The following is a 25,601-nucleotide window of genomic DNA, read 5'->3' on the forward strand; positions in this document are numbered from 1 at the left end:
CCCCCCCCTGGTAACAAATTTGTGCAGGTCCGTGCTGTACCCGAGCGCGGGGCTGGATGACCGGAGGAACAGGAGAAGTTGTCCACGTTGCTGCGCCTGAAGCCTTGGGCGGCAGAGCTCACCGTCTCCGAGAACCTGCACACGGTGAGCACATCGCGCAATTCAGCCAAAGCTAAAATGCTGCGGAACCATCTAAATGCATAGTCCGCAGGAGCAGGACTAAGGAAAGCGAACTTTTTTTGGATGTCTAGAGTATATGAACTCCCCTTACTGTCACAGTTGTATTGTGGCCATGATGTTCATGAATTATAAAAGATCAGTTGCGTTTGGTATATTTGAAGGACTGGTCATGCTTGCAGTCTTGCTTTACATGTTGTTTGGCACCTGTGCACTGCTGCAAGCGCGCTATAGTAGAAGATATACGCGCAGTGCAAAAGCAAGGAGGTGACACATCAGGGGAAAAAAAAAAGGCGAGGATCCGTGTGCGAAACTACATATACATGAACTACGCGGACGACTGGGTGCTGTGTGAGTATTTGGAACCCCGGGGCCTGCTGAACTAGTTGCAAGTGAAATTAGTGATGACACATTGGAATGATGCGTGAGTCACGGATACGCTGCGAAAATGCTGAGAATGATTGAGTAATTGGGTGCGATGTCAGGCGTCACTGCAATTCAGCAGTGACGCCGTATGGCTGCTATTTGGTAATTACTTCCTTATTATAAATTTACTTCACCGTGGGGGATTTCCCTAAACATCGCACTACTCCTGTCTTCTAAGGTCCCTATAGTGGCATGCTGATTGATCGCATGTATAAAAAGAGAAACAAATTCCAGAAACAGAAAAGAACAAAGAAAATACCTGAAGAGAACCGTAGCAGGCACCGGGCTAACCGTGACGAAAGTTGACAATGGGCTACAGTTTCAAACCCCCATAACGAATTTGCGCAGGTCACGACTGTGGGCAGACACGTGGTTGGATGACTGGAGGTGCAGGACACGTTTTCTACGTACACGAGAATCTTTGGACGGCAGAGCTCACCGTCTCCGAGGACCGGCACACGGTGAGCACGTCACTTATTGCATTCCGTGCGACAATGCCGCAGCGTCAACGAGATGGTCTGTAGAAGCAGCAGGATTGTGGAAATTGCAAACTTGACTTGGCTGCACAAAGTACCTGCGCTCCCCACACTCCCACAGTTGTGTTGTAGCCAGGGTGTTTATAATATATCTCAAGGCAATGATGTTCGGTATATGAACGCACCAATCATGCTCGTCAGTGGGAATTTCGAACTGCATTTTCTATGACTGCTCAACTGTGAGCATTATGGAGTAGTAGTATAAACTTCATTCCGCAAAATGGGACGGGGTTTAGGGGTTGGGGTCTTGAGCAGCAGGTGGTGTTCCTAGGTACAGGGTCCCATTGGTTCTTGCTGCCTCCTCGGCCCGCTCAACCAGCGCAAGCTGATCTTGCGGGTCGGAGCTGGACAGAAGCTCCTCCCGCTGCTCGACTGACGGGTTTGTAATTTTGGGCTCTATCGGGCTCGCCCGCCCGACAGCCCAATGTGGAGTGGTAGAGGGTGGCTATCTCTCCGCACCACACGCATTCTGGAGTGTATTGCGAAACACAAGGCGCCATGATGTGAGGAGAAAGAGGCCTAGCTTCTCTTTCGAGGGTGACAGCGCCCGAGCAGTTACTTTTGTGAGACAGGATGAACATCATAATCAGAGAGGGGGGAGGGGGGGGGGGGAAGGAACGCGGATTTCGCGCGGACTGTTGACGACGCGCAGAGACATTGCAGAATCGTTTGGAGATAGCGACGGCCCCACGGAAACGTTTTCCCTTACAATCAGGCTCATCCTTGCATTGATTCCGCGGAACAAGAATTCCTTGCTGCTGGAGGCTAAAAAAAATAATGTGGCTTGTAACCGCTTATGAAGTGAATGAACGTAATGGCCTCATTATACGCGGAAAGCTTACAAGAAGGTTAGGCCCTAGCGTCCAATGGTGGCCATCAGGGTGGTTCCTGGTATCGTGTTCTCCCCGCCTTTTCGGTCGGGTTTTGCACGTTGTTCGGCGGCTGCCGGCATGGTTCACTGGAACAAATTATTCGCTTTGTCGCTTTGGGGACCATAGACGAAGACACGTACAAACTGCGAAAACGAAGTGCCCACAGTAATTTTTAACTGGCTAGCGAAGCAGCACTTACCACCAATTCGTTCTGCACTGTTTAGTTCACACGCTTCTACTGCAAAATTACAAGACATCAACATGACGAAAGCCGGCGCTGTGGCCGCTGGGCCCAAAAGACGCTGGTTCGATCACGCGGCGATCACGTTTCCACGGAGGCGACATGCTAGAGGCCCATGTGCTGTGCGATGTCAGTGCACGTTAAAGAACCTCAGGCGATTAAAACCTTCGGAGACATTAACTAAGGCATAGCCCATATCGTGAACATGAAGACAGGAGGGACTCCGACTTATAACTTTGTTTAATGAAGGTACAGTCGGGGACAAAAGTCTCCGGACCACGTGTTCCTCTAACGAAGCCGATAGCTTTGCTAATAGTCGGCGGCTGGGGACCACCCTTGTGGAGGCAAAAGTTAAATTTTTGTTCTTTCATCTCCACAAGTGCGGTCTTCAGCTGCTGTCTGATAGTAGAGCTATAAGCTTTGTTTGAGGAACACGTGGTCCGGAGACTTTTGTCCCCGACTGTACCTTTATATTTCTATATCGATCGGCACACTGCTGTAGGTACCGAGGAAGGCCACAGCAAGGACACGTGGACAAGACATCCGAAAGATACCACGCACGCTTTTTTTTTACTGGACGTTTTGTTTCATAAACGTTCATGAAACAAAACGTCCAGTATAAAAAAAAAGTCTGTGTGGTTGCTGCGGGCTTCTGCGGTACCTGCAGCAGCGTGCACCCTCCTCTTGCGCTTCGCTTTTTTTTTACCCAAACAACTTATATGGTTCCAAAATTTCCTTGGCCCACCTTTAGCTGCGCGATCAGGGGATTACTTTATTTTACTCTGGACGAGGACCTATACAAGCAGTTTCTATCATCGATAAGATTCCCATTTTCGGTCTATTCCTTCCTCTCTGTTTCCCTGAAGCCACCCGTAGTTGTTCAATGACCGCCTTAAATTCCTTATTGCGTCAGCCTCGTGGTTTCCTTCCCAGCGGTTTGTAACTTTGCTTGTTCCATTTCCATACTGCTGAGTAGTTCTAATTACAATCCCACTTTTCCATGGGGCGTTAATCTTATGCTTTCTCAACGCCTGCTGCTATTAGCGCTATTTGTTGGACGTTGAATTTTGCTTTCGTTTTTTTTGTGTTTTATACATTTCTCTTTTGATCAGGGCACGCATATGCAGAATAATACATCTATGATCCCATCCTAGGCTATACTCTCCCTCCTCGTCTATTTACATTTTGGAAAGCTTGCTGTACAGGGTGTTTCACGTAACTTGAAGCAGTGATTAAAAAAAGTGGTGAATCGGATTTGGGTGCAACCAAAGACATATTGTTTCCCGTCGTGTGGCGCTCCTCAGTGTATCTTTAAAATTCTGTTTAATTAGTTAAGCATCAAATTAAGCAAGTTTCCTAATACTCACTTTAGAGGCACGTGCGTTCTGTTAAGTGTGTAGAGGGGGTTTAGAACGAATCGAATCAGTTTTTTGTAGCAACGTACTTCCTCCTGATCATCATCAGCCTGACTACGCCAACTGCTGGGCAAAGACCTCTCCCGTGTCTCTCTATCTAATAACCCTTTCTTTTTGCCAGCTGCGGCACCCGTATCCCCGCAATCTTCTTAATCTCATCCTCTCACCCAACTTTATGCCCCCCCCTCCCCCCTACTACGTTTGCCTTCTCTTGGAATCCGCTCCGTTACCCTGAAAGATCAGTGGTTATCTTGCCTTCGCATTACATTCCCTGAAAATGAAAATTGGTTTTGAGGAAAGGAAATGACGCAGTAATTGTCGCACATATCTCGGTGGACACCCTAACCGCGCCGTAGGGAAAGGGATAAAGGAGGGAGTGAAAAAAGAAAGGGGGTGGTGGTGGTGAAAAGCATTTATTCGGCTATATTGTAAGCAATTTATTCGCCTCCGTCGTCGTCGCCTCTCTGGCTGCGACTTCATTCTCTTTCACCTGATGATTCCCATCGTCATCGCTTGAGGCTGTTCGCTTGGTAGACGTCTCTGGCGAAAGGGCTAGAATAAACGTCTTACGTGAAGTCTTCCCTTACAATATTTACAGAGAGGTGCTTGCCCCTGAGAGGCCCCTAGTGGGTCTCGCCCCTTGCAATACTTGGCGGACTCCCTCATTCCGGGATCTCGTTGGTCATGACCACTGCGCACGTCCTCCGAACCAGGCCCTGTTGGGCGGATAGTTCCTGGCAGCCGGGCAGGACCGCCCCCCAGTCCTCGCGGGTAGGGGAAGGGGTAATGGGGGGGAGAGAAGGATTTTTCATGCATGCCCAAACCATGTGGAAGGTGTCGGCCACCTCCTCACAAAATGAGCAGCGGCCTTCCAAAAAGGATTAAAGTGCTTGAGAACCGCCGGACACAGCAGGGTGTTTTTAATGTTTGTAAAGAGCCTGAGGAGAGTTCGTTCGCCAGCTTTACCCAGTCCCTTCATAGGAACCGGGTAGCGCCGGCGTGCGGCACGTTAGTGCTCAGCAAAGTCTTGAGAAGAAATAAGAGGGCTGTGATCTGGGTTAAGGTCCTCCGAAGGAATGCCTGATGCCCGGTGAGTGAGTGCGCGGGCTACCTCATGGGCGGCTTCGTTACATGGCATGCCTTGGTGGCCGGGGACCCATATGATTGAGCGATGAGTTGGATCGCCGTCGCGAGTACTATGGTGAAGAATTTGGTAGAAGAAAGGAAGAGGGGCCGTCGTGGCGGTGGCGAAAAACATTTATCAACAATTAAACAATTACAGAGATGTGATTGGGGTAGGGCCTTATTGGCACCTTCCCCTCACAATACTAGGTGAAGCCCCTATTCCGTAATCGCATTGGCAAGCAACGCCATCCTCGTCCGTTGAACCGAGACCTTTTTTGGGTCTTGAGGTCTTGACAGCCGAACAGGACCGCCTCCCAGTCCTCTCTGGTGGGGTTGAGGCGGGGGGGGGGGGGGGGGGGGGATAGATGGGCACTCCCAAACCATGCGGGAGGTGTCAACCACCTCCCCACAGAGCTGGCACGCGCCGTCAAAGGATGTGTTGAAATACTTAAGCCCCGCCGGGCACAGTACAGTGTTAGAGTTTTGATGAGGATGATGATGATGAAAAGCCTTTATTTAATAAAAGAGGTGAGGCTTTCTTAAAGAGCCCCGCAATGGGTGGAGTCCCTATTCCGGGACCCCATTGGTCGAAGCCGCCAGCTTAGCCCTCTTGACCAAAGCCTTTTGGGCCTGAAGGTCCGAGCAGCCAAGCAGGGCCTGCTCCCATTCCTCTCTGGTAGGGTTGGGGTGGAGGGAGAGAGCTGAGTTGCGCTGGCAAGCCCAAACCATGTGGTAGGTGTCAGCCACCTCGCCACAGTGTTTACACTGAGGAGGCGCTCGTCAGCGCGTCCAGTCTCTTATAAGGGGTCGGGTAGTGCCGGTGCTCCTCCTTGTAGTAATCGGTGATTTGTTTGAATGTAAGGGCCAGATTGTCTGATTCGGAGTAGGCTTCCAAGGACAGGGAGATAGCCCGGGGAGAGAGTGCGCGAGCGGCCTGATCGGCCTGTTCGTTTCCCTGGAGTCCCTGGTGACCGTATGCCCAAATCAGGTTGCGTGAAGCTGGATCTTCGCATCGGCAGCTAAATTGCAGTATGCGCCAGGAAAGGGAGGGCCACTGAGCCACCGCGGCTCCGCTTAGGCCCCATTTATTCCTCTTGATTTCATCTACGATGTCCTTTGCCAGTTGCGGCCACCGTATCCGCGCAAGCTTCTTAATCTCATCCGCCCACCTAACTTTCTGCCGCCCCCTGCTACGTTTGCCTTCTCTTGGAATCCACTCCGTTACCCTTAAAGGGCAGCCCGCAAGGGCACCTTGTGTAACGAGGTGTTGGTGCTTGGCGCCAACACGGACCCTTAGTCCCCATACCGAAGCTGTCATCCGTACCGTGGCGATAGGTTGAAAGGTGGAGGGAAGAAACCTTGAACGGTGGCGGTCGAGGAAGTGGTCAATCCTCGGCCGATGGGCTCCTCGTCTGTCTACCAGGCGGGGAGTCCCGGGACCTTCCTCTGTGTATAAGGGTGAATCAGAGGCGACAAAGTATCAGGAACCCTTAGTTTATACATGCCGTATGGAAAAATCTGCAAAAAAATCTGATCGACCCCCGAAAAGGGGTCGCACCGATGTGAAGAAACTGAGTCCACAGAAGCCAGAAACGTTTGCGAAGTTTTTTATGCTGCACTCAAACACTAATGTACCGGGAGCCAACCTATCTGCCTTTGTCATCGCCAACACCCTAAAAAGTTGTGTAGGCAAAGACTACAAAGCAAAAAAGCAACGAACCGGAGACCTCCTTGTAGAAATAAACACAAAAGAACAGAGCACCAAACTGATGTCATTACAGAATCTTGGAGAAATGAGCATACAGGTAACCCCGTACCGCACCCTGAACCACTCAAAGGGCGTCATATCTGAATATGAACTCCTACAGAGTACCGATGCGGAAATGGAAGAACTAGCCGAACAGGGAGTAATAGCAGCCCGACGAATAACCATCCGGAGAAACAATGCTGAAATCAAGACCAAACATATTGTACTAACTTTCAATAGCACAACTCTGCCTGACTCCATCCATGCCGCATACCTCCATTGTAAAGTCCGCCCATACATACCGAATCCGAGACGATGTTTCAAGTGCCAGCGCTTTGGACACAGCATGTTGGCCTGCCGAGGCAAACCCACTTGTGTCACATGCGCAGAAGACGCACATACAGAAGAAAGATGCGAACGCACACCAAAGTGCATCAACTGCAATGGCGCACATGGCGCGTACTCCAGGTCGTGCCCAGTCTGGAAAACAGAAAAACAAATCATAACTTTGAAGACCACAGAAAACCTGTCCTACCTTGAAGCAAAAAAACGCGTCTCTTTCCAACAGAAAGGGACATACTCTGAAGCGGTGACGCGGGGACCGCCGCCGCCTTCAGTTTCTGTCGGCACACAGGTCGATCCGAAGGACCTGGGGACGACAACCAAGTCCCCACCACAGAAGTCGGTGACACAGTCCACAGGGCTGAAAATTTCGCGGGAAGACCACGCGATCCTCGCCGGAGGCCCTCAGGCCCCACTTTCAGCAGCGGCATCCTCGGCGACAGACACCCAGAACAGCTCTGCTGAACTGGACCTGTTGCCCCACCCCTCTAAGAAGGCAACTGCTGACCCAAGAGACTCTGCCCCTGGAGCAGAGCATGATTCACTATTGCCAACAAAAAAGACGAATGCGAAGGCCACGGGCCATCGCAAACAAGAAACATCCTCCACGTCCACCGTGGAGGAGATGGATGTCAGCGAAAGTCCGCTGACATCTAAAACACACGTATCCGCGGATTCTCCGCGGAAATCCGGCGCCACGAAAGTGGCGATGGATAAAACTCCTGGTTCGCCACCGCTGCAGCGGCGGCGAGACTCCCTAGAGAAAAAAGGGAAACCACGAATCACTGCCCCTGAGAATAAGTAACTTTCCCCAATCCCCAACTTATCACAATGGCGTATCTAATACAATGGAACTGTAGAGGTCTACACAGAAACTACACAGACATAACCGATACGCTCAAAACAATGGCACCTACAGCTGTGCGCCTGCAAGAAACGAGCCTTGGGCCACAGCACACAAACATCTTAAAAAAATATAATATTTTCCGGAAAGACCGAGTACAAGCTAGCCGACTCTCAGGAGGCGTCGCTATCATAACGCAAAGCGATGTCCCTGCAAGAGAGGTATCATTAAAGACGAACTTAGAAGCGGTCGCAGTAAACATCATTAGCCATAAAACAATAACAATATGCTCTGTGTACATACCACCACACAGCACAATAGCCATGCATGACAGAGAAGAACTTCTGGAACAGTTGCCAGAGCCATATGTAATAATAGGGGATTTTAACGCACATTCCTCATTCTGGGGAAGTGAGCACACTGATTCCAGGGGTCAGCTCATCGAGGATTTTATTCTTTCGAATAACATATGTTTAATGAATACGGGAAAAGCCACGTACTGCTGCCCCAGCTCTGGAAAAATGACCTGCCTCGATTTAGCATTTGCATCACCATCTGTTTTTAATGATTTTATTTGGGATGTTTTAGATGACTCCCGGGGAAGTGATCACTTACCTACGGTTTTAAAACTAACATCAGCTACATTCGTCCTCCCTACGAAGCCACGGCGATGGAAAATTCACCTCGCCGATTGGGCACTTTTCAGAACGAAGGCCACACTAGAAAAAGAATATGCCGAAACCCTTACTATAGAAGAACTAAATGAAAAATTTGTCACATGCTTAATATCTGCAGCAATAGAAGCCATCCCACAAACATCTGAAATTTCACGAAAAACACATAAAGTTTGGTGGTCAATGAATGCTCAATGGCTAAAAAGCAGCAAAACAAGGCTTGGGGCAACCTTCGCAGATATCCCACTGCAGGAAACTTGCTCATCTTCAAAAGGGCTAGAGCCAAAGCACGATACATTAGACGCAGCGCAGAAAGGGCATCATGGCAAGAGTACATATCCTCCATAAACAGCTCAATATCATCAAAGAAAACGTGGGAGCAGGTGCGGAAATTCACAGGAAATTTTACTCCGTTCACATTTCCAATGCTAACAACACCCGGTACTCAAACAACATTAGAAGAACAGGCCAACATATTGGGTGAGCATTTTTCCACAGTTTCAAGCGCATCCAACTACACACACACATTTCAAAAGCACAAAACAATAGTAGAAAAACAAAGCCTGCCCTTTGGAACATGCATACATGAAGACTACAATCAGCTTATTACCATGCAGGAACTAAACACAGTACTAACTCCGGTAAAATGACAGCACCAGGCCCAGACAATATACATTATGTCATGCTTGCTCACCTCTCTGAGGCTGCCATAGAGGCTCTCCTAAAATTTTTCAATAAAATATGGATGAGTGGAGAAATCCCCCAAGCATGGAAAGAAGCAATCATAGTACCCTTTCTAAAACCTGGCAAACCACAAACTAGTCCCACCAGTTACAGGCCAATAGCACTAACTAGCTGTATAGCAAAATCATTCGAAAGCATTCTAAACATCAGACTAACCTTCATACTTCAGTCCCAGCAACTTTTAGATATACACCAGTGCGGTTTTAAAAAGACATGTTCCACAACCGATCACCTTGTACGCTTTGAGAACTCAGTCCGGGAAGCGTTCATCCACAGCCAACACTGTATCGGAGTCTTCTTTGATCTGGAGAAGGCTTACGATACCACGTGGAGGTTCGGTATCCTCCGTGACCTAGCGGACCTAGGCATCCGCGGCAGGATGCTGAGCTGTTTGAGCGACTTCCTGACCAATCGAACGTTCAGAGTCCGCCTAGGCGCAACCTTCTCCAAGACTTTTATCCAAGAAACTGGAGTGCCCCAAGGGTGCATCCTCAGCACGACCTTATTTGTCATCAAAATGAACTCCATAGGAAAAGTAATCCCAAAATCGATAATGTACTCAGTTTACGTAGACGACCTCCAAATAGCATGCACGTCTTCCAGCATACCTACCTGTGAGCGGCAAATACAAATAACAGTAAATAAACTGGCTACCTGGGCAGATAGAAACGGATTTAGATTTTCCCCTCAGAAAACAGTAGCGGTTCTGTTCTCTTTGAGACGAGGCCTACAGGCCGACCCCACACTATATTTAAACCAAACCCCACTACCTGTCAAACAAGAGCATAAATTCCTAGGGATAACTTTCGATAAAAAGCGCACTTTCTTGCCACATATAAACAGCTTAAAGAAAAAAGCTTCCCTGTCCCTCAATGTGCTGAAAATACTATCAAGAAAACGCTGGGGGTCTGATAGAGCTTCCCTGTTACATATATATCGTTCTCTGGTTCGCTCTAAGTTAGACTATGGGTCCATAGTATATGGCTCAGCAAGACCGTCCTACATAAAACGACTGGATCCTGTCCACAATTTCGGTTTAAGGTTGTCTTCCGGTGCTTACAGAACTTCACCAATAGCAAGTCTGTATGTGGAAACTAATGAACCTTCCTTAGAAGGTCGAAGAACAGCACTAACTTGTACATACATCCTCAAAATCCTTTCTCAGCCCAAGCATCTCTGTTACCCAATTGTCACGAAATGCCCATCCCGAATACTCTTCAACAACAAGCCCCATGCGATTAAGCCGTTGCTCTTGCGCTTCGAAGAAAAATGTCAAACTCTGAACATACTAAACGAAATCAAAAATATTGCCCCAAGACACGAAGCGCTACCACCGTGGTACACTCTCCCCATAGTGTATGACGTCACACTAACACGCCTCAGGAAAACCTGTACACCACACGACCATATAATACAAGAATATCTAGCGCTACAAGAAAAATACAGAAATTACACGTCATTTTATACTGACGGGTCAAAAACTCATGCTCATGTAGGAAGCGCAGTAATACAAGGAGAAAATAAAAATGCAGTACGACTGCCGTCTTGTGCTACAGTTTTCACCGCTGAGTGTTATGCCATTTGTGTTGCGGTACAGAAAATAACAAATGAAAACATCAAAAACAGCATCATTTATACAGATTCACTGAGCGTTCTTACAGCATTAAAATCCAAAAATGCCACGGAGTCACTGATAGGAAGCATCATACACAACATAGTAAAGATCACAACACAAAAACATGTTATAAAATTCTGCTGGGTTCCCAGTCACGTTGGCATTAGGGATAATGATAGAGCCGACATGTGTGCTGCACAAGCCGGAACCATGGAAATAAAACATGTGATTTTGCCTCCTAGGGATTACATGAAGTTAGTACGTAGCTAACTAAGAGCCAAATGGCAAGCCTCTTGGGAAAATGAAGGAAACAACAAGCTGCATACTGTAAAGCCCATTTTAAAAGAATGGAAATCATGCCGCCATAAAGAGCGTTTTATCGAAGTAATTTTATGTCGTTTACGCATAGGTCACACACACATCACCCATAACTTCTTATTAACAAAAAAAGACAGACCTCTGTGTGAAATGTGTGGTGAGGAGCTCACAGTAAATCACATTTTAATTTCTTGTTCGCATCTCGAAGTACTTAGAAAAAAGTTTTTTACGGCATTTTACAATGAACACATTCCATTTCATCCCGCATTGCTTTTAGGCGAGCAAACACTTGTCGAGTTTTCACTTGTTTGTAAGTTTCTAAAGAAAGCCAATGTTTTAAATCTATTATAATGTAACCTCTGTACACTTGACATAACATCATCTAACCTTGTGTTTGGCGCATGATAGCCATAGTTGCTTATGCGCCATAAAACCCCATATAACGTAACGTAAGCTTAAAGGGCAGCTGCACCACTTTTTGAGAATTTCGCGATGTTCAAGGATTCAAATCTATATAGGTTGTAGGTAAAGCATGCCAAGTTTTTTTGCACTAGCATTTAAAATGGTCACGTAATCGACGATTGAATTTTACGCTTCTCCTCAGAGCACCAAAGGAGTGCGGGGAAGTTTAGCGTGACGTCACAGAAGGTATGATTTCAAGTTACCGCTGCCGTCAGCCACACACTAGCGTTCCTTGTTGAATGCTGCCTAACAACGTTCGGAGGGCATTGCCTTTGGCGACGTTGGTTTTTGCTTCAAATTGGGCGTGTATGCATTGAAAATGTACCGATACCTTCGATGACGTCATCATGCCCCCCCCCCCCCCCCCCCCCCCCCCCTTGGCGTTGTGCTCTGCGGAGAAGCCCGAAGGCCGTCGCGATTTTAATCGGCGATTACTTCACCATTTCAAATGCTAGCCCAAAAGGACTACGCATGCTTTACCTGCAAGTTTCACACATCCGACCCATTTAAGCTCATCGATTTCTGAAACCAATGCAGTTGCCCTTTAACGACAACCGGTTATTTTGCTTTCGTATTACATGCCGTGCCGAAGGCCATTTTCTCCTCTTGATTTCGACTGGGATCACCTTAACCAGCGTTTGTTCTTTCACCCACTCCGCCCGCTTCCGATCTCTTAACGTTACACCTATGATTTTTCTTTCCATAGCTCGATTCGTCGTCCTTAGCTTAAGCTGAACCCTTTTCGTTAGCCTCCATGCTTCTGCCTCATAGGTGAGTACCTGTAATATACATCCGTTGTATACTTTTCTCTTGAGGGATATTGGTAAACTACCATTCATGATATCTGAGAGAGCCTGTCATATGCGGTCCACCCCATTCTTATTCTTTCAGTTAATTCATTTCATTTATTGTTTTCTTAAACGCCTGAAGGCATTACATGAGGGGGACGTATTGTTGAAACGGCGTAAGGCGATGTGAAAATGCATAACAAACAGGAAATCAAACGTGCACACTCACATGGCAAGGGCTCCAACCATGACAGGATTCGACAACAGGCGATACACCACTCTTGAAAGACAGATTAAACAATATTTGCTGCAAAGTGCGCTTATGCGACCAGGATCTGTATGAGATGAATTTTTATTTTCTCCCGGAATGTTTTGTGATCAGTGCATGAAACGATGTCGTTAGGCTGTGAATTCGAGTGTTCTCGCGTTGGCAAAGAATGGGTTGTTGTAAGCATTCGTGCGGGCACCCTATGCGTGCTATCGGGTTTCCGTGACTGAGCCGTAAGGACGTTCGTAGTGACGTGGTTAATAGAGTGTGTCGTGTTCTCGTGCTATGACAAATGTATTGAGTAATCATAGGCGGGAAACGACAGGGCGTGACTCGGAGGGACCGCTTGAGGGCGGTGACGCCGGTTTCTCTTGAGTAACATGAAGTAATGAACCGAGCTGCACGATTTTGGATCGATTCCAAATCGACGGTGAGATATGATTGCCATGGGTGCCAGATGGATGATGCACACTATAATTTTGGCCGTACAAATGTTTCGTACGCCAGCTGTTTTATGTTAGGGGATGCAGATTTCAGATTACTTCTCTGGCAGCCAAGTGTGAGTGAAGTATCGGAGCAAATAGTTGTAATGTGGGTGACCCATGAAAATGATGGTGCGAGATGTACACCTAGGTGATTATAAGATATTGCAGCGGTGATCGGCACTGATGAGATACTGTTAGTGTGCACATGCGATATGGTGGGTTTGTGAGTGAAGGAAAATGATGCGCATTCAGATAGATGTAATGGCGCTCGCCATTTTTCGCACCATGATGCAATAACGTCAAGGTCCTGTTGCAAAACAAGGTTATCAGTCGGGATATTTATTGCATTATAAATGGCGAATCATGCGCGAAGACTCGTAATTTGCATTGAATGTTAGAGGGTAGGTCGTTAATGTATATTAAGAAAAGTAATGGTGATAGGCCGGCCCCTTGAGGGACACGTGATGTTACATCTCGTAAGGGTGACTACAGGTTTTCTTACTGAATTTGATCCTAGTGCCAGTGGAAATAATCTACGCGCTGACTGATATAATCTGCGTGCCATGAATTTAATCTGAGTGCAAAACATTTAATCCACGCGCCAGCGTATTTAATCCAAGCGCCAACTCAAACAATGCGAGCGCCAACCAATTTAATCCCAATGCCAACGCAAATAATACGTGCGCCAGCTGTTTTAATCCAGGTGCCAACCAATTTAATCCACACTCGAAAAACGAATGCTGTAGAAGACTCCAAAGCATAGAACACGAATACCAGGAATAAAGATTAGATAATTTTTCAAACCATGCGATGCCTGAGCGAAGTGTCCACATATTGCATAGCTTTCATCAATATTATAACCAACACTACTTTGATACAAGTGTTTTAAAGCGCCGCTTAAAGCGCACAATATCAGCATTAAAAAGCTGCACAGGGGCTCAGTGCTATGGCTTACTGGCTCTTTATTACGACCATAGAACGGAGGAGGGCACAAATGCACACACTGTTTATAATGTAACATTGAATCCACTGTCTTCAATAAAAGATGCGATTATTTTGTCAGATAGTCAAAGAAAGTGTTAATAAACCGTACTTTAGATTAGCCCTACGTAGTTTCGTGTGAAAAAAAGGTACACAGCCAATGATGGAAAGTTCCAAAGCAAAAGGCAAGTTTTGCGCCTCCATTTCTTGTGGATTGTCGTCTGCTTTTGCAAAATATGCTAGGACAACAGAAAAAGACATAGATATGTGCACTCGTTATAGAAATCTGTGAACTTTCTTTTTCAAGAAATAAGATTTATTTCTCAGGCACGTAAAAAAGCATTGTTAAAAATACAGAAGAAAAGGAAGTTTCAAAGCAGACGGCTTTGTGTGTGCCGCATTGTGGCTACATTTGCACAACGGAGTAGAGCCGGACGGTGGTGGTACGCACTCGTATACTATAAGCAGGTGATAGTGTACCACTTTTCTTACATCTCGCATGGACATTAACGCGCAGTATTTTCTTCCATGGAAGCCGATGAGCCGTGCTCTTAGGTCCTAATTGGACACCGAAAACGAGGACCGCCATTCAAGCTCCCAGATGCACCAAGAAGAAAGAACAGCAAAGTCTCTGAACATGACAGGGCCAGAATTCTCGATGTGTCAAGGCGCGGAGGAGATGTGAAAAAAAATGACAGACAAGCTGGGCATCAATTTAAGACAGCAAGATCAATTGCAGCTACCGATAGAGAGGTGTTGAAGAAAGGCGGAACGTCGAAGAAATTCGGAATTGAGGTTGTAGCGGCTCTCAAAATTATTATGGACAACAACCCTGCTTTCACTCTAAAGCAAATAAAGCAGGCGGCGGAAGAAGAATTGCCCGGAATTGCCATCAGCACAAGTAGCATCGATCGCCTACTGGATGCGCACGGCTACTCTATGAAGTTGGTGACTCAGAGGCCGATCGACCGCAACAGAGATGACGTGAAACGCACCCGCAAAACATATGCGCAGTGGCTGCAGTGTGAAGGACCCCGCTTGTGCAGGTTTTACGTTGATGAGACCAACTATAACATATGGTGTTCAAGGAGCTTCGGCCGTGCGATTGCAACCTGCGGTGCAGACGACGACTGGCACCAGAGGCGCAAACCTTAACATTATCGCCTGTATGTCAGCAAATGGTGTCATACATTGGACGGCTGTCGACAAGGTTCACTGGGTCGTGTTTAACGAATTTTTGAGCGATATATCAGCCCGTGTCGAAAGTGAAGAGCCTGGTTCAGAACAAACACGTACAAGCGCTAAAAAACACGGACAGAGAAGAGACCTGGACAACACGAGCGCTCTCGTGTTGTCCAAGTCTCTTCTCTGTCCGTGTTTTTTAGCGCTTGTACGTGTTTGCTATGAACCAACTAGCCCAAAGGTCTGTGCTCCTGGTTCAGAAGCCGTTTTTATTTTTGATAATGCTCCCGCTCACAGCCAAGCGGAACAGGCAATCCTGGCCAGTCAGCTGCACTCAATCAAGAGGTTGCCTCCTTACAGCCCATTTTTTAACCCTATAGAGGAAGTGTTTTCGAAGTTCAAGTCTGAAGTCAAAGCTTTCCTCAGCGAGCGGAGAGACTTGGCGCTCACCACTCCGCCCGGACTGACTAAAAGGGAGCATCGGCGCAGTTTATTGCTCGACGCTGCTCCACACTGTATGCAGCAAGTACAGCGAGTAGAATGCGCTGCTTTCGACCGCCATAACTTTTCTTTTACACCAGCAGCTTTGCGTGAAGATGACATGTAAAATGTGAGATCACACTTTGCGCCACCTAATGTCCTACAGAAAATAAAACTGCATTTCAAAGACGGCCCCTTCTGTGCTTGTATAAACCTAGATTGTTAACACCGCTATAAGGCAGCCGCCAGTAGCTATTCTTGACCTAGGCTGTAAGCTCCGGTGTAGCTTCTCTCACTTTCCGTTCTTGAAGTGAGAGAACCTTGAAGTGAAGAACCGTTCCTCCGGTTCTGTGACTCGTCCCACCTAGAAGAACTCTGCATTACACTGCTACCTTTGTTTCTGCTAGTGGTGTTGAATCTTTATCACAGCCTCCCGAAAAAATTCTGCACCGGTTGCATGAAAACAGTATAAAGGCCGGAATTGTAACTAGCATGCAGATTCAGCGCATAAGACAACCCATAATCAGCAGTGCTTACCCAACTAATTAATACACGACAGTCACAAGCCTCAAGAGTTGCATAAAATACTGAGGTTTAACAGCTGCTAATGGCTCTTTGATGTTGCAAGGTATGCGAAGAAAACGAAATAGTGCATGAGAATGTGACTCACAGGCTTGCATGGTCTCAGAAATTATCTTAACTTCGCTTTATTTATTCTCTGTTCGCATTTATTCGCATGCGGATTAAATTGGTTGGCACCTGGATTAAAACAGCTGGCGCTTGTATTATTTGCGTTGGCACTGGGATTAAATTGGTTGGCGCTGGATTTGTTCGAGTTGGCGCTTGGATTAAATACGCTGGCGCTTAGATTAAGTGCATGACACTGAGATTAAATTACATAGCAGGCAGATTATATCTGTCGGCGCTCAGATTATTTCTGCTGGCACTAGGATTAAATTCAGTGGGAAAACCTGTAGATGTCATTTGCGGATTTGAACTTCGAGCGCTCTTTTAAAAAAATGTTCAAGCCAGCATAATTAGATTGGTAGGAATCCCGAGGCACGAAAGTTTCGCAAATAGACGATGATGAGATACGCATTCGAATGCCTTTGAAAAAGTCTAAAAAGATTGCATCTGTCTGGAGGTTATGGTCCATGTCCTTAAGTATGTGTTGGGTGAACACGGCCAGCTGTGTTTCACGTGAAAGCGATTTCCTGAAGCTATACTGATGCGGATAAAAGAGGTTAATTGAATCTAGGTGGGACATTGAGTTTGATGCTATAATGTTCCCTAGAAGTTTAGAATTTATGCTAGTAGGGGATATTATATGATAGCTGGGCATGCGCAATCACCTGTTTTGAAGATGGGAACAATTTGGGCTATCGTACGATCATCAGGAATACTTCCCGTGTGCAATGATGGGGTAGATATTAAACGTCTAATCTAATCTAATAAATCTAATCGAGCCGATTAGATTTATGTCTATAGGGTAGAGGATACACCAGAATTTGATGGGATTTGTTCTGAGAATAGATATAACAAGCCAGGAGATAAAAATTTGTCTTCCCTTTCATGATCCGGAATAGCGGTCACTACGTGACCTAGGTAGACGTATTGCCTTACCAGAGTACACGTTTCTTCCCTCCTTTATTACTTCTATTTCGGCGAGGTTCGGGTGTCTATCGAGACGTCAGGAAGTTAGAGCGGCATTTCCGTTCCTCAAAAACGAATGTTTTTATGCTGCGGAAAAGGTAACACTGGAAACTAGGCAGTTTTTTCGTGTAAGCTGGCCCTTGAGTCCGTGAAGTGTGCTGGGAAATCCGCGAGCGGCAGAAGGCCGAGTGTGCACTTGAGCACAAATCCGCTAATGCCAATCAGCTTTCGCAGATTAATGCGCTAAGCCGGCAAGCTTAGCGCGAGGAACCTTTCAATCGAAAGCCTTACTAGCTCAATTACGATAAAAACGGGCGGCGTATATTTTTTTATTCAGTTCCGATACTCCCATGGCCCACAGGGCATTATTGATTTGAGCGATACATAGAAACAAAAAATTCATTGGTTACAGGAGGGCATAACGCATACAGCAAAAAAAAAAAAAACCACTACTGTGACACAATGAAAGATAATCAAGAGGAGGAAATTGGCTTGGGCAGGGCATGTAATGCGAAGGAAAGATAACCGCTGGTTCTTAAGGGTAACGGAGTGGATTCCAACAGAAAGCAAACGTAGCAGGGGACGGCAGAAAGTTAGGTGGGCGGATGAGATTAAGAAGTTTGCGGGGATACAGTGGCGCCAACTGACAAACGGCAGGGTTAATTGGAGAGACATGGCAGAGGCCTTTGCCCTGCAGTGGGTGTAGTCAGGCTGATGATGAACTGGCGGAAATATGTCAGTCGATAAACCGAAGCACGTGAATGAATACATATGCCAAGAGGAAAAAATTCACACAAGGAGGCAAATTGATATGAGAAATATAATAACGCCATTTGTGCAAATGTTGAACACTCAGATGGGCACGTTATAGAAGGCTATAATGTAACAGAATGCATGGGTACAACCAAATGAAACGCAGAATAGAAAAATTCAAAAATGACTATGGTAAGCAATCATATACTGACATCTTCCTCTTGTTCTCTTCAATCTCATTTCCGAGTAAAACTTGTGGTGGAAGGTGGTTCCACGCCGACGATGCATTTGGAATGAAAGAATTAATGCATATTGTTGTACAGCACCGGGGAACGCCAACTTTGCATGATCGATCAATGTGGGGTGAACCATATGTGCGTCGTCAGTGCATCTCGAAGAATTCAATTCATCCTGTAAATTTTGAAGAAACAGACACATGAGTGATACTGCCCTGCTAAGGAAAAGAGGGGTTAGGGACAATTATTTTTTTTATTTCATTGACCCTCGACAGCCCGTCATAGTTACGGGTGATAAGACGGGCAGCTCGGCTCTGTACTGCTTCCAGGTCATCAATAACATCATCATCCTGACTACGGCCACTGCAGGGAAAAGGCCTCTCCCATGTCTCTCCAATTAATTCAAATAATCATAAATTACTTAGGTATTCTCCATTAACTCTTATCCCCAACTGCTCCCACTTCAGGCCCCAGAATACCTCCTGTAAACAGGCAGTGAATAGCAAAGGCGAGATCATGTCTCCCTGCCGGACACCCTTCCGTATTGGAATTTTATTGCTGACTTTATGGAGGACTATGGTAGATGTGCAATCGCTATAATTATCTTCCAATGTTTTCACATAAAACTCTTCTACACCCTTAATCCGCAATGCCTGAATGACAGCTGAGTTTTCTACCGAGTCGAATGCTTTCTCCTAATCGATGAACGCTATATATAGGGGCTGGTTATATTCTGCGCATTTCTCTATCACCTGATTGAGAGCGTGAATATGGTCTACCGTCCAGTATCCTTTACGAAAGCCTGCCTGATCATTTGGTTGATAGGCCCCGCCGCGGTGGCTCAGTGGTTACGGCGCTCGACTGCTGACCCGAAAGACGCGGGTTCGAATTTCGATGAAGGCGAAATTCTAGAGGCGCGTGTACCGTGCGATGTCACAGCACATTAAAGAACCCCACGTGATCGAGATCTCCGGAGCCCTTCACTACGGCGTCCCTCATAGCCTGAGTCGCTTTGGGACGTCAAACCCCAATAAACCAAACCAACAATTTGGTTGATGTAAGTCTATGGTTGTCCTGACCCTATTAGCATAACAGAGTTAGCATATTCGAATTTAGCGCGGACACGTGACTTGTACACAAGAAGCTTGACAGGTGCCGGTGCTAAATAAAAATTAAATTTCAGATGTCCAAGCATGCGGTTAGAATGACGCCGAGATGTTTGTAAGATGTTAGGGGTGTCAGAATAGAAAAATAAATAAAATAGGAAACGTAGCATGAATTTCTGCGACGCAAATGTGCATTACATTACACATAGCCGCGTTAAGCGTCATTTGCCATTGCGAACACCAATTAGAGATAGGTATTAGCTTTGCCTGGAGTGATGGAACGTCGTCTGCAAAGAGTCCTATTGAAGATGTTACATTTTTAGGGAAGTCGGTAATGTATAGAAATGCATTAGTGTGTGTGCAGTGGCACATGGTACGAAAACTCCCAACAATGGCAAGAAGAATAGGGTAGCGTCAAAACAGAAGCTTGAAAGAACGCGAACATTAATTCATAGAAAAGGAGACGTCAAGGACTTGAAAAATTACAGGCTGGTCAGTTTACTGTCCGTTGCCTATAAGGTATTTACTGAAGTAATCGCTAATAGTAGGTATAACCTTAGATTTCAGTCAACTGAATGATCAAGCAGGCTTTTGAAAAGAACACTTCACAAAGACCATATTCATACTATTGATCAGGTGATAGAGAAATGAGCAGAATATAACCAAACCCTATATATACCGGGTGTCCCAGCTAAATGTAACCAAACTTTTAAAAAAGGCGAAGTGTCATAGTCTAGTGAAACCAACTGAGAGTTGTTCATAAGTCGCGTGGCCTAGTCTTGAGTATTTCTTCGCCCTTCAAAGTTAATTAATTAGATAAGTTTAATTAGCTAATTTTTAATTATTGACTTCAAGAAGAAAGTGTCAATACAAAAGTTTTAGACCACCTCGAAAAACCGCTAGTAGTGCTGTTTCTGTCAAGTTACGATTTACGTAGATTCATTTATTGGCATTAAAAGAAAGTTGTCACGTGACCAGCTGCTCGCTCACTTCTCTGCCCCAATGTGCACCCAAAGTCTCATCGAGGAGAGGACTTCAGAAAAAAATGGATTTTATTCTTTAAGGCGCGTCTTGGGACGTTGAAGTGGCACAGTTGTCATGTGGAAGCTTTTCCTTATTGTGCGGGTTATGGTTAAAGGCTGGTAAAAAAACTGCTTTACGTAAATATTACTTTGCTGCAAATGTCTCAGTAAGCTGTTTCTCAAAGCGATCTAGAACTTCTCCATTGACACCGTGTTCCTCAAGTCAATAATTAAAAAGTTAGTTAATTAAGCTTAACTAATTCGTCAACCTTGAAGAACGAAAAAATACTGCAGACTAGGTCATGCGACTATAAACAACCCTCATTTGGTTTCAGACGGCTAGGCCACCGTGTGTTTTTTAAAAGCTTGGTTACATTTAGCTGGGACATCTGGTATATCGCGTTAATTGATTACGAGAAAGCGTTTGACTGAGTGGAAATCTCAGCTGTCGTGCAGCAATTGTGGATTAAGGGTGTAGAAGAGTGTTATGTGAAAATATTGGAAGATATCTATAACAACTGCACAGCTACCGCATTCCTCTATAAGGTCAGCAATAAAATTCCAATAAGGAAGTGTGTGAGGCAGGGAGACACGATTCCGCAAATGCTATTCACCGCCTGTTTGCACGAGGTATTCCGATGCCTGATTTGGGAACAGTTGGGGATAAGACAGGGTTAATTTGAGGGACATGGCAGACGCCTTTGCCTTGCAGTAGGCGTAGTCAGGTTGATGATGAGGATGTATGAGACCAAAAATGGCTCAGAATACGGTTCTGTGAGCAGGAAGTTAAAATTCGAGAATCGTAAGTCATTAGCATACATAAATCAGGCGGTCATTCCAGGCGAACTCAGTGTCAAGTAAGGCATCCGAACATTTAAAAGATGAGCCATACGGAACCAGCGAGCGAGTGCAACAGTAGTGGAAGAGTAAAACTTTTTTCAAATGATTGTGGAAAGAGATAAGCTGTTTTAGAGACGTTCACACTAACTGCATTTTGCATTTGGGAGCTTGCGACTGAGAAGCGGTAACCTTGAGTGGAGTGTATGCAAGTAGTATCCGATCCACAGATGTCACTGCCGTCCTAAGTCACCCAGGAGATGAAGTGAAAAGCATGATCAATGCGTTAGACAGTCAGTGTAGAACGGGTCATGAGTGGATAATAACTAGAAGAATAAGAATGGGGTGGAGCGCTTATGGCAGGTTTTCTCAGATTATGAATGGCGGTTTACGAATATCCCAATTGGTACAAGGCGCAAGGGTGGACAGGACGAACGAAGAACGAACACGGACAAGGGGGGGGGGGGGGATAAATGAAAAAAGAAAAAATTACCGACGATTACGTTACTTCCTAATGCGAAATTTGAGCGCAGCAAATAAGCTGTTTCACCTTTTCGATAGATTGAGGCAAAGAAATCGAGCAACACATGTATGCGCTATCACAGAATTTTTTTTTTAGCAGACGGAGGACTTCCATCGGTCGTCTCGCTCATGGCTCAGAAAGAACTGGCAGATAATTTCGCAGTGGCGAACGGCAGCGGCAATTTCGGCTCGGGCGGTGCACATTGTGGGAATCCTGTCTTTCCGCCGTTGCCTTTGCGCGGCTGTGCCGGCTTCCTGCGTTGTTTCTCCTCTTTCCCTTGCTCCCGCCTCAGGCGGTGGAGAGGCGGCTAGGTGACTAATCACTGTCCTTTGGCCACAGCTCCGCCCCGGCTCCCCAACGGCCTTTGCCATTGGCGCCTTTTGGCGGGAAATCCGGGACCCGCTCTGGGCGGCCGCGCACTGCGCGACCGTCCGAGCGGGGCCCAGAGAGAGAGATCCCTCCGAGACAGCGTAAGGTGCGTACGTTACTGTTTGTCCGTGCCGGCCTTTGCCCCTCGGACCAGTGCTTACTCGAGCTCGCCCGCACGTGTCCTCTGACCTGCAGCGGCTCGAGCTTGTCCAGCGGGGTCCAGCGACCTCAGACAGGCGTACCTTGCGTTGATTGCCCACTCTATCTCGCAACCAGCCCAACGGTCGACACGAGAGAGAGATCACAGCACTGCCGCGGGGACATTCTCCTGCAGCGGCGTGCTAGCGGTGCGCATTACTCGAGTCGCTTCGTGCGCGCAGCGGAGCCTTGCTCCTCGCGCGCCCCCGGGACGGGGTGACTATTGAGTGTGTGTGTATCAGCTGGAGGACGATGTGAATAAACGTCTCCTTTGTGAACTTGGAGGCCTATTTCTTTGCGGCGAATCGCTCTCCTCCCAGCGGAGGTTGAGTGCGCCGCATCGGTGTCCCAGTGTGTGTGTGGTGACGGCTGATCGGGGCCCTTGGCTCGCGCGAAGCTCGAACCCGCGGTGGGTGGTGGCCTGTGTCCACTTAGAAACCCACAACATATACAGATCCGCCGCCACCTATCTGGCTCTCTGATTGCCACCGCACAGGGCGAACGGCAGCGGCAATTTCGGCTCGGGCGGTGCACATATACAGATCCGCTGCCACCGATCTGGCTCTCTGATTGCCACCGCACAGGGGTTGCATTGGAAGAGGAGCGAAGAAGTTCGAGCCGGCGCTTTGACAACCGGAGACTCGCAGGAAGAGGGGGGAGGGGGGCGGCGTGTACACCCAGCGGCAAACGATGGGGGCAGAAGCGCGCGCAGCAAGCGGACAACACGATAAAGGGAGGAGGGAAGAGATAGCAGCGACTGACTGATGCCGCTGACGCCGATAGTGAGTCAACCCCAGCTGCGGATGAAAGGGGGGCGGAGCTGGTTACGAGGCCGACGACAACGACAACGCCGACGACGACGCGAAACCCAGGAACGGACGCCAAAGAGCTGCGCTCTAAAAACTTTATTGTAAGAGAAATTCGGGGCACGCCCCAGGGTCCCCGCACGACACCACTGCCCTCAAGTGTTATGATCCTAAGGTCGCGACGACAACGACAACGCCGACGACGACGCGAAACCCAGGAACGGACGCCAAAGAGCTGCGCTCTAAAAACTTTATTGTAAGAGAAATTCGGGGCACGCCCCAGGGTCCCCGCACGACACCACTGCCCTCAAGTGTTATGATCCTAAGGTCGATAACACTGGCAGCCCAGCCGGGTCTCCCAGTCCTCCCATGTCTTGAGGTTCTCTAGGTCCCACGGGGGAGGGTCCGCCGGGCAGAGGCGAAGGGTTCTGAGCATAGGGAAGGAGTGAAGGGAGAGAGTGTGTAGTCTGTACCAGAGTGTTGTTTGTTATCTAGGGAGGGGTGGGGAGGGGGCAGAACTGGCGTGAGGCCCTGTAGGCCTACGTCAGCACGCTGAACGAGTGCATGCGCTTCTCCGTGAATCCCCGATCCGAGACCACCTGAGCCCGATCTAAAGAACCTCGGGCTAAATGGTTGGCGGCCTCGTATCCGGGATTCCCGGAGTACGCAGGCACCCATATCAGCTCCATTTGGCGGGGTGGGGGTGCATCGGGCGAGTCCAGTATGCCAAAAGCAGGGACTTAGACTCGGTATCGAGCAAAATTGAGAATCGCAGTTTTAGAGTCACTTAAAATGTACCGGGCTTCCGTGCGGGTGATATCAAGCGCAGTGGCTGCTTCCTCTGCAGCCTCTGGGGAAGTGTCTGGAGGGAGAGGAGGCCACCACACCCGCTGTCGCTTCATCATCCGTGCAGGCAGCGTCCACCCATACGGCGTCTGGCTCGGAGCCGTACGCTCGATGGAGTGCCATCGCACGTGTTCTGCGGCGCTGGTCATAGTGGGACGAGTGCATATTCCTCGGAGCTTCTTTCGCTGTTACTTGAGACAATGGGACGGTCGGGACGGTTTGGTTTGTGAATTTTCGAGAGGAGGTAGAACCGTGCGGGGACTGGTCTGGCCGGTGTCATTGCTTTAAACATATCCTGGGACATCTTTTGTTTTTGAAGGAGAGATGTTATCTGATTGTTAACTTCGACTTCGAAGTCTCCTATGGGGTCGCCAGTGAGTTCAGTGTAAAAGTGTTTATTTTGGAATTGTCAGAAACCTTCCTTTAAGTAATCGGTCTTGTCCTTAACAACGATAGCGTCGCCTTGGTCCACAGGCTTGATGTGGGCTGCTTTTGGTTTAGATTTTGAATATGATGATAGGAAATGGTATTGAATACCAGTGATGTATACATATGTAAATGTTTACCTCTGTGTTTGGCTGGAATCCATGATTTGCCGGGTGTCCCTGGTACGGTCATTGCACGGTCTGTTTCGCGGTTTTGGAAACACTCACGCAGGCGTAAGTTCCATGCGAACTTATCTGGATCCTGGTATAATTGGAACTGACTAAATTTCTCCCGTCATGGGGTAGAAGGTTAGACACGTAGAGAGGAACTCATTCCGATGATTTGAGTGCCAGGCTGGATACGATCACCATGTTATCAGATCTAATGGAAGACTCGCTATTAATAGTCGCGCAGTTCTTCTCAGGGCTGACGTGTTTCTAGTAGGAGGCAGGGAACGGGGCACTGTTGTGACACCAGCCTGCCTGGGTTTCCTAAGTATTTTCGTTCTTCGAATTTCTTTTCCTTAATTATTTCTGTCGCCGTGAGATCCGGTTAGCGACGGGTATGCTCCAATTCGATTGTTTTTCGTTGACTGTGCCGTATAAGTAGGTCTGCAATGCATACTGAACGGTTGCGTAGAATACCTCTCCACTCAAGCTTCTCGTCGGCATTAAGAGCGGGGTTAGTTGCAACCGCAAACCGTTTGGTACGTTTCCCTCTCATCATCATCATCGCTCAATCTTGTCTTCGGAGGCGTGGCCGCCATTCTTGCAGATTGTGAATAAGGGTATTTCACCTAAGACTCTGCACAGTTTTTAAGAATATGCTCTAAGCTAGAGGAGGGCTTCTACCCGACAGCACCTCGTACCGGTAATAATTGGGGGTTGCATAAAAAAAAAGAAATCGTGTCATGCCAGCCGTTTGCCGCGGAATGTTCCGGATGATGGTGTCATAGGATTCAGCGCGTCGTGCAGTATAAACTCACTATTATTACTATCAGTATTGATCGATTAAGCAGTTGAAACAATTTTAAAAAATGCAAAATCTGTTCAAAGGTGCCAAACTGACCAGAATGGAAAGCCTAACCAACTATGCCGGGTGTTT

General features: G+C 47.2%; 1 protein-coding gene across 3 annotated transcripts in view; it reads left to right on the top strand.

The window, feature by feature from the left end:
- Positions 1-25,601, top strand: part of LOC149334929 (uncharacterized) — an 88,687-nt gene that overhangs the window by 36,601 nt on the left and 26,485 nt on the right. For all 3 annotated transcript variants that reach the window (XM_089551585.1, XM_089551587.1, XM_089551588.1), the window contains exons 2-3: positions 28-144; positions 952-1,064. In XM_089551585.1, the coding sequence (XP_089407711.1) occupies positions 28-144; positions 952-1,064 (230 nt within the window). The remainder of the gene's footprint in view (positions 1-27; positions 145-951; positions 1,065-25,601) is intronic.

This window comes from Amblyomma mixtum, chromosome 7 (assembly GCF_055824585.1).
Source record: "Amblyomma mixtum isolate Tamu chromosome 7, ASM5582458v1, whole genome shotgun sequence".
Lineage (NCBI taxonomy): Eukaryota > Metazoa > Arthropoda > Arachnida > Ixodida > Ixodidae > Amblyomma > Amblyomma mixtum.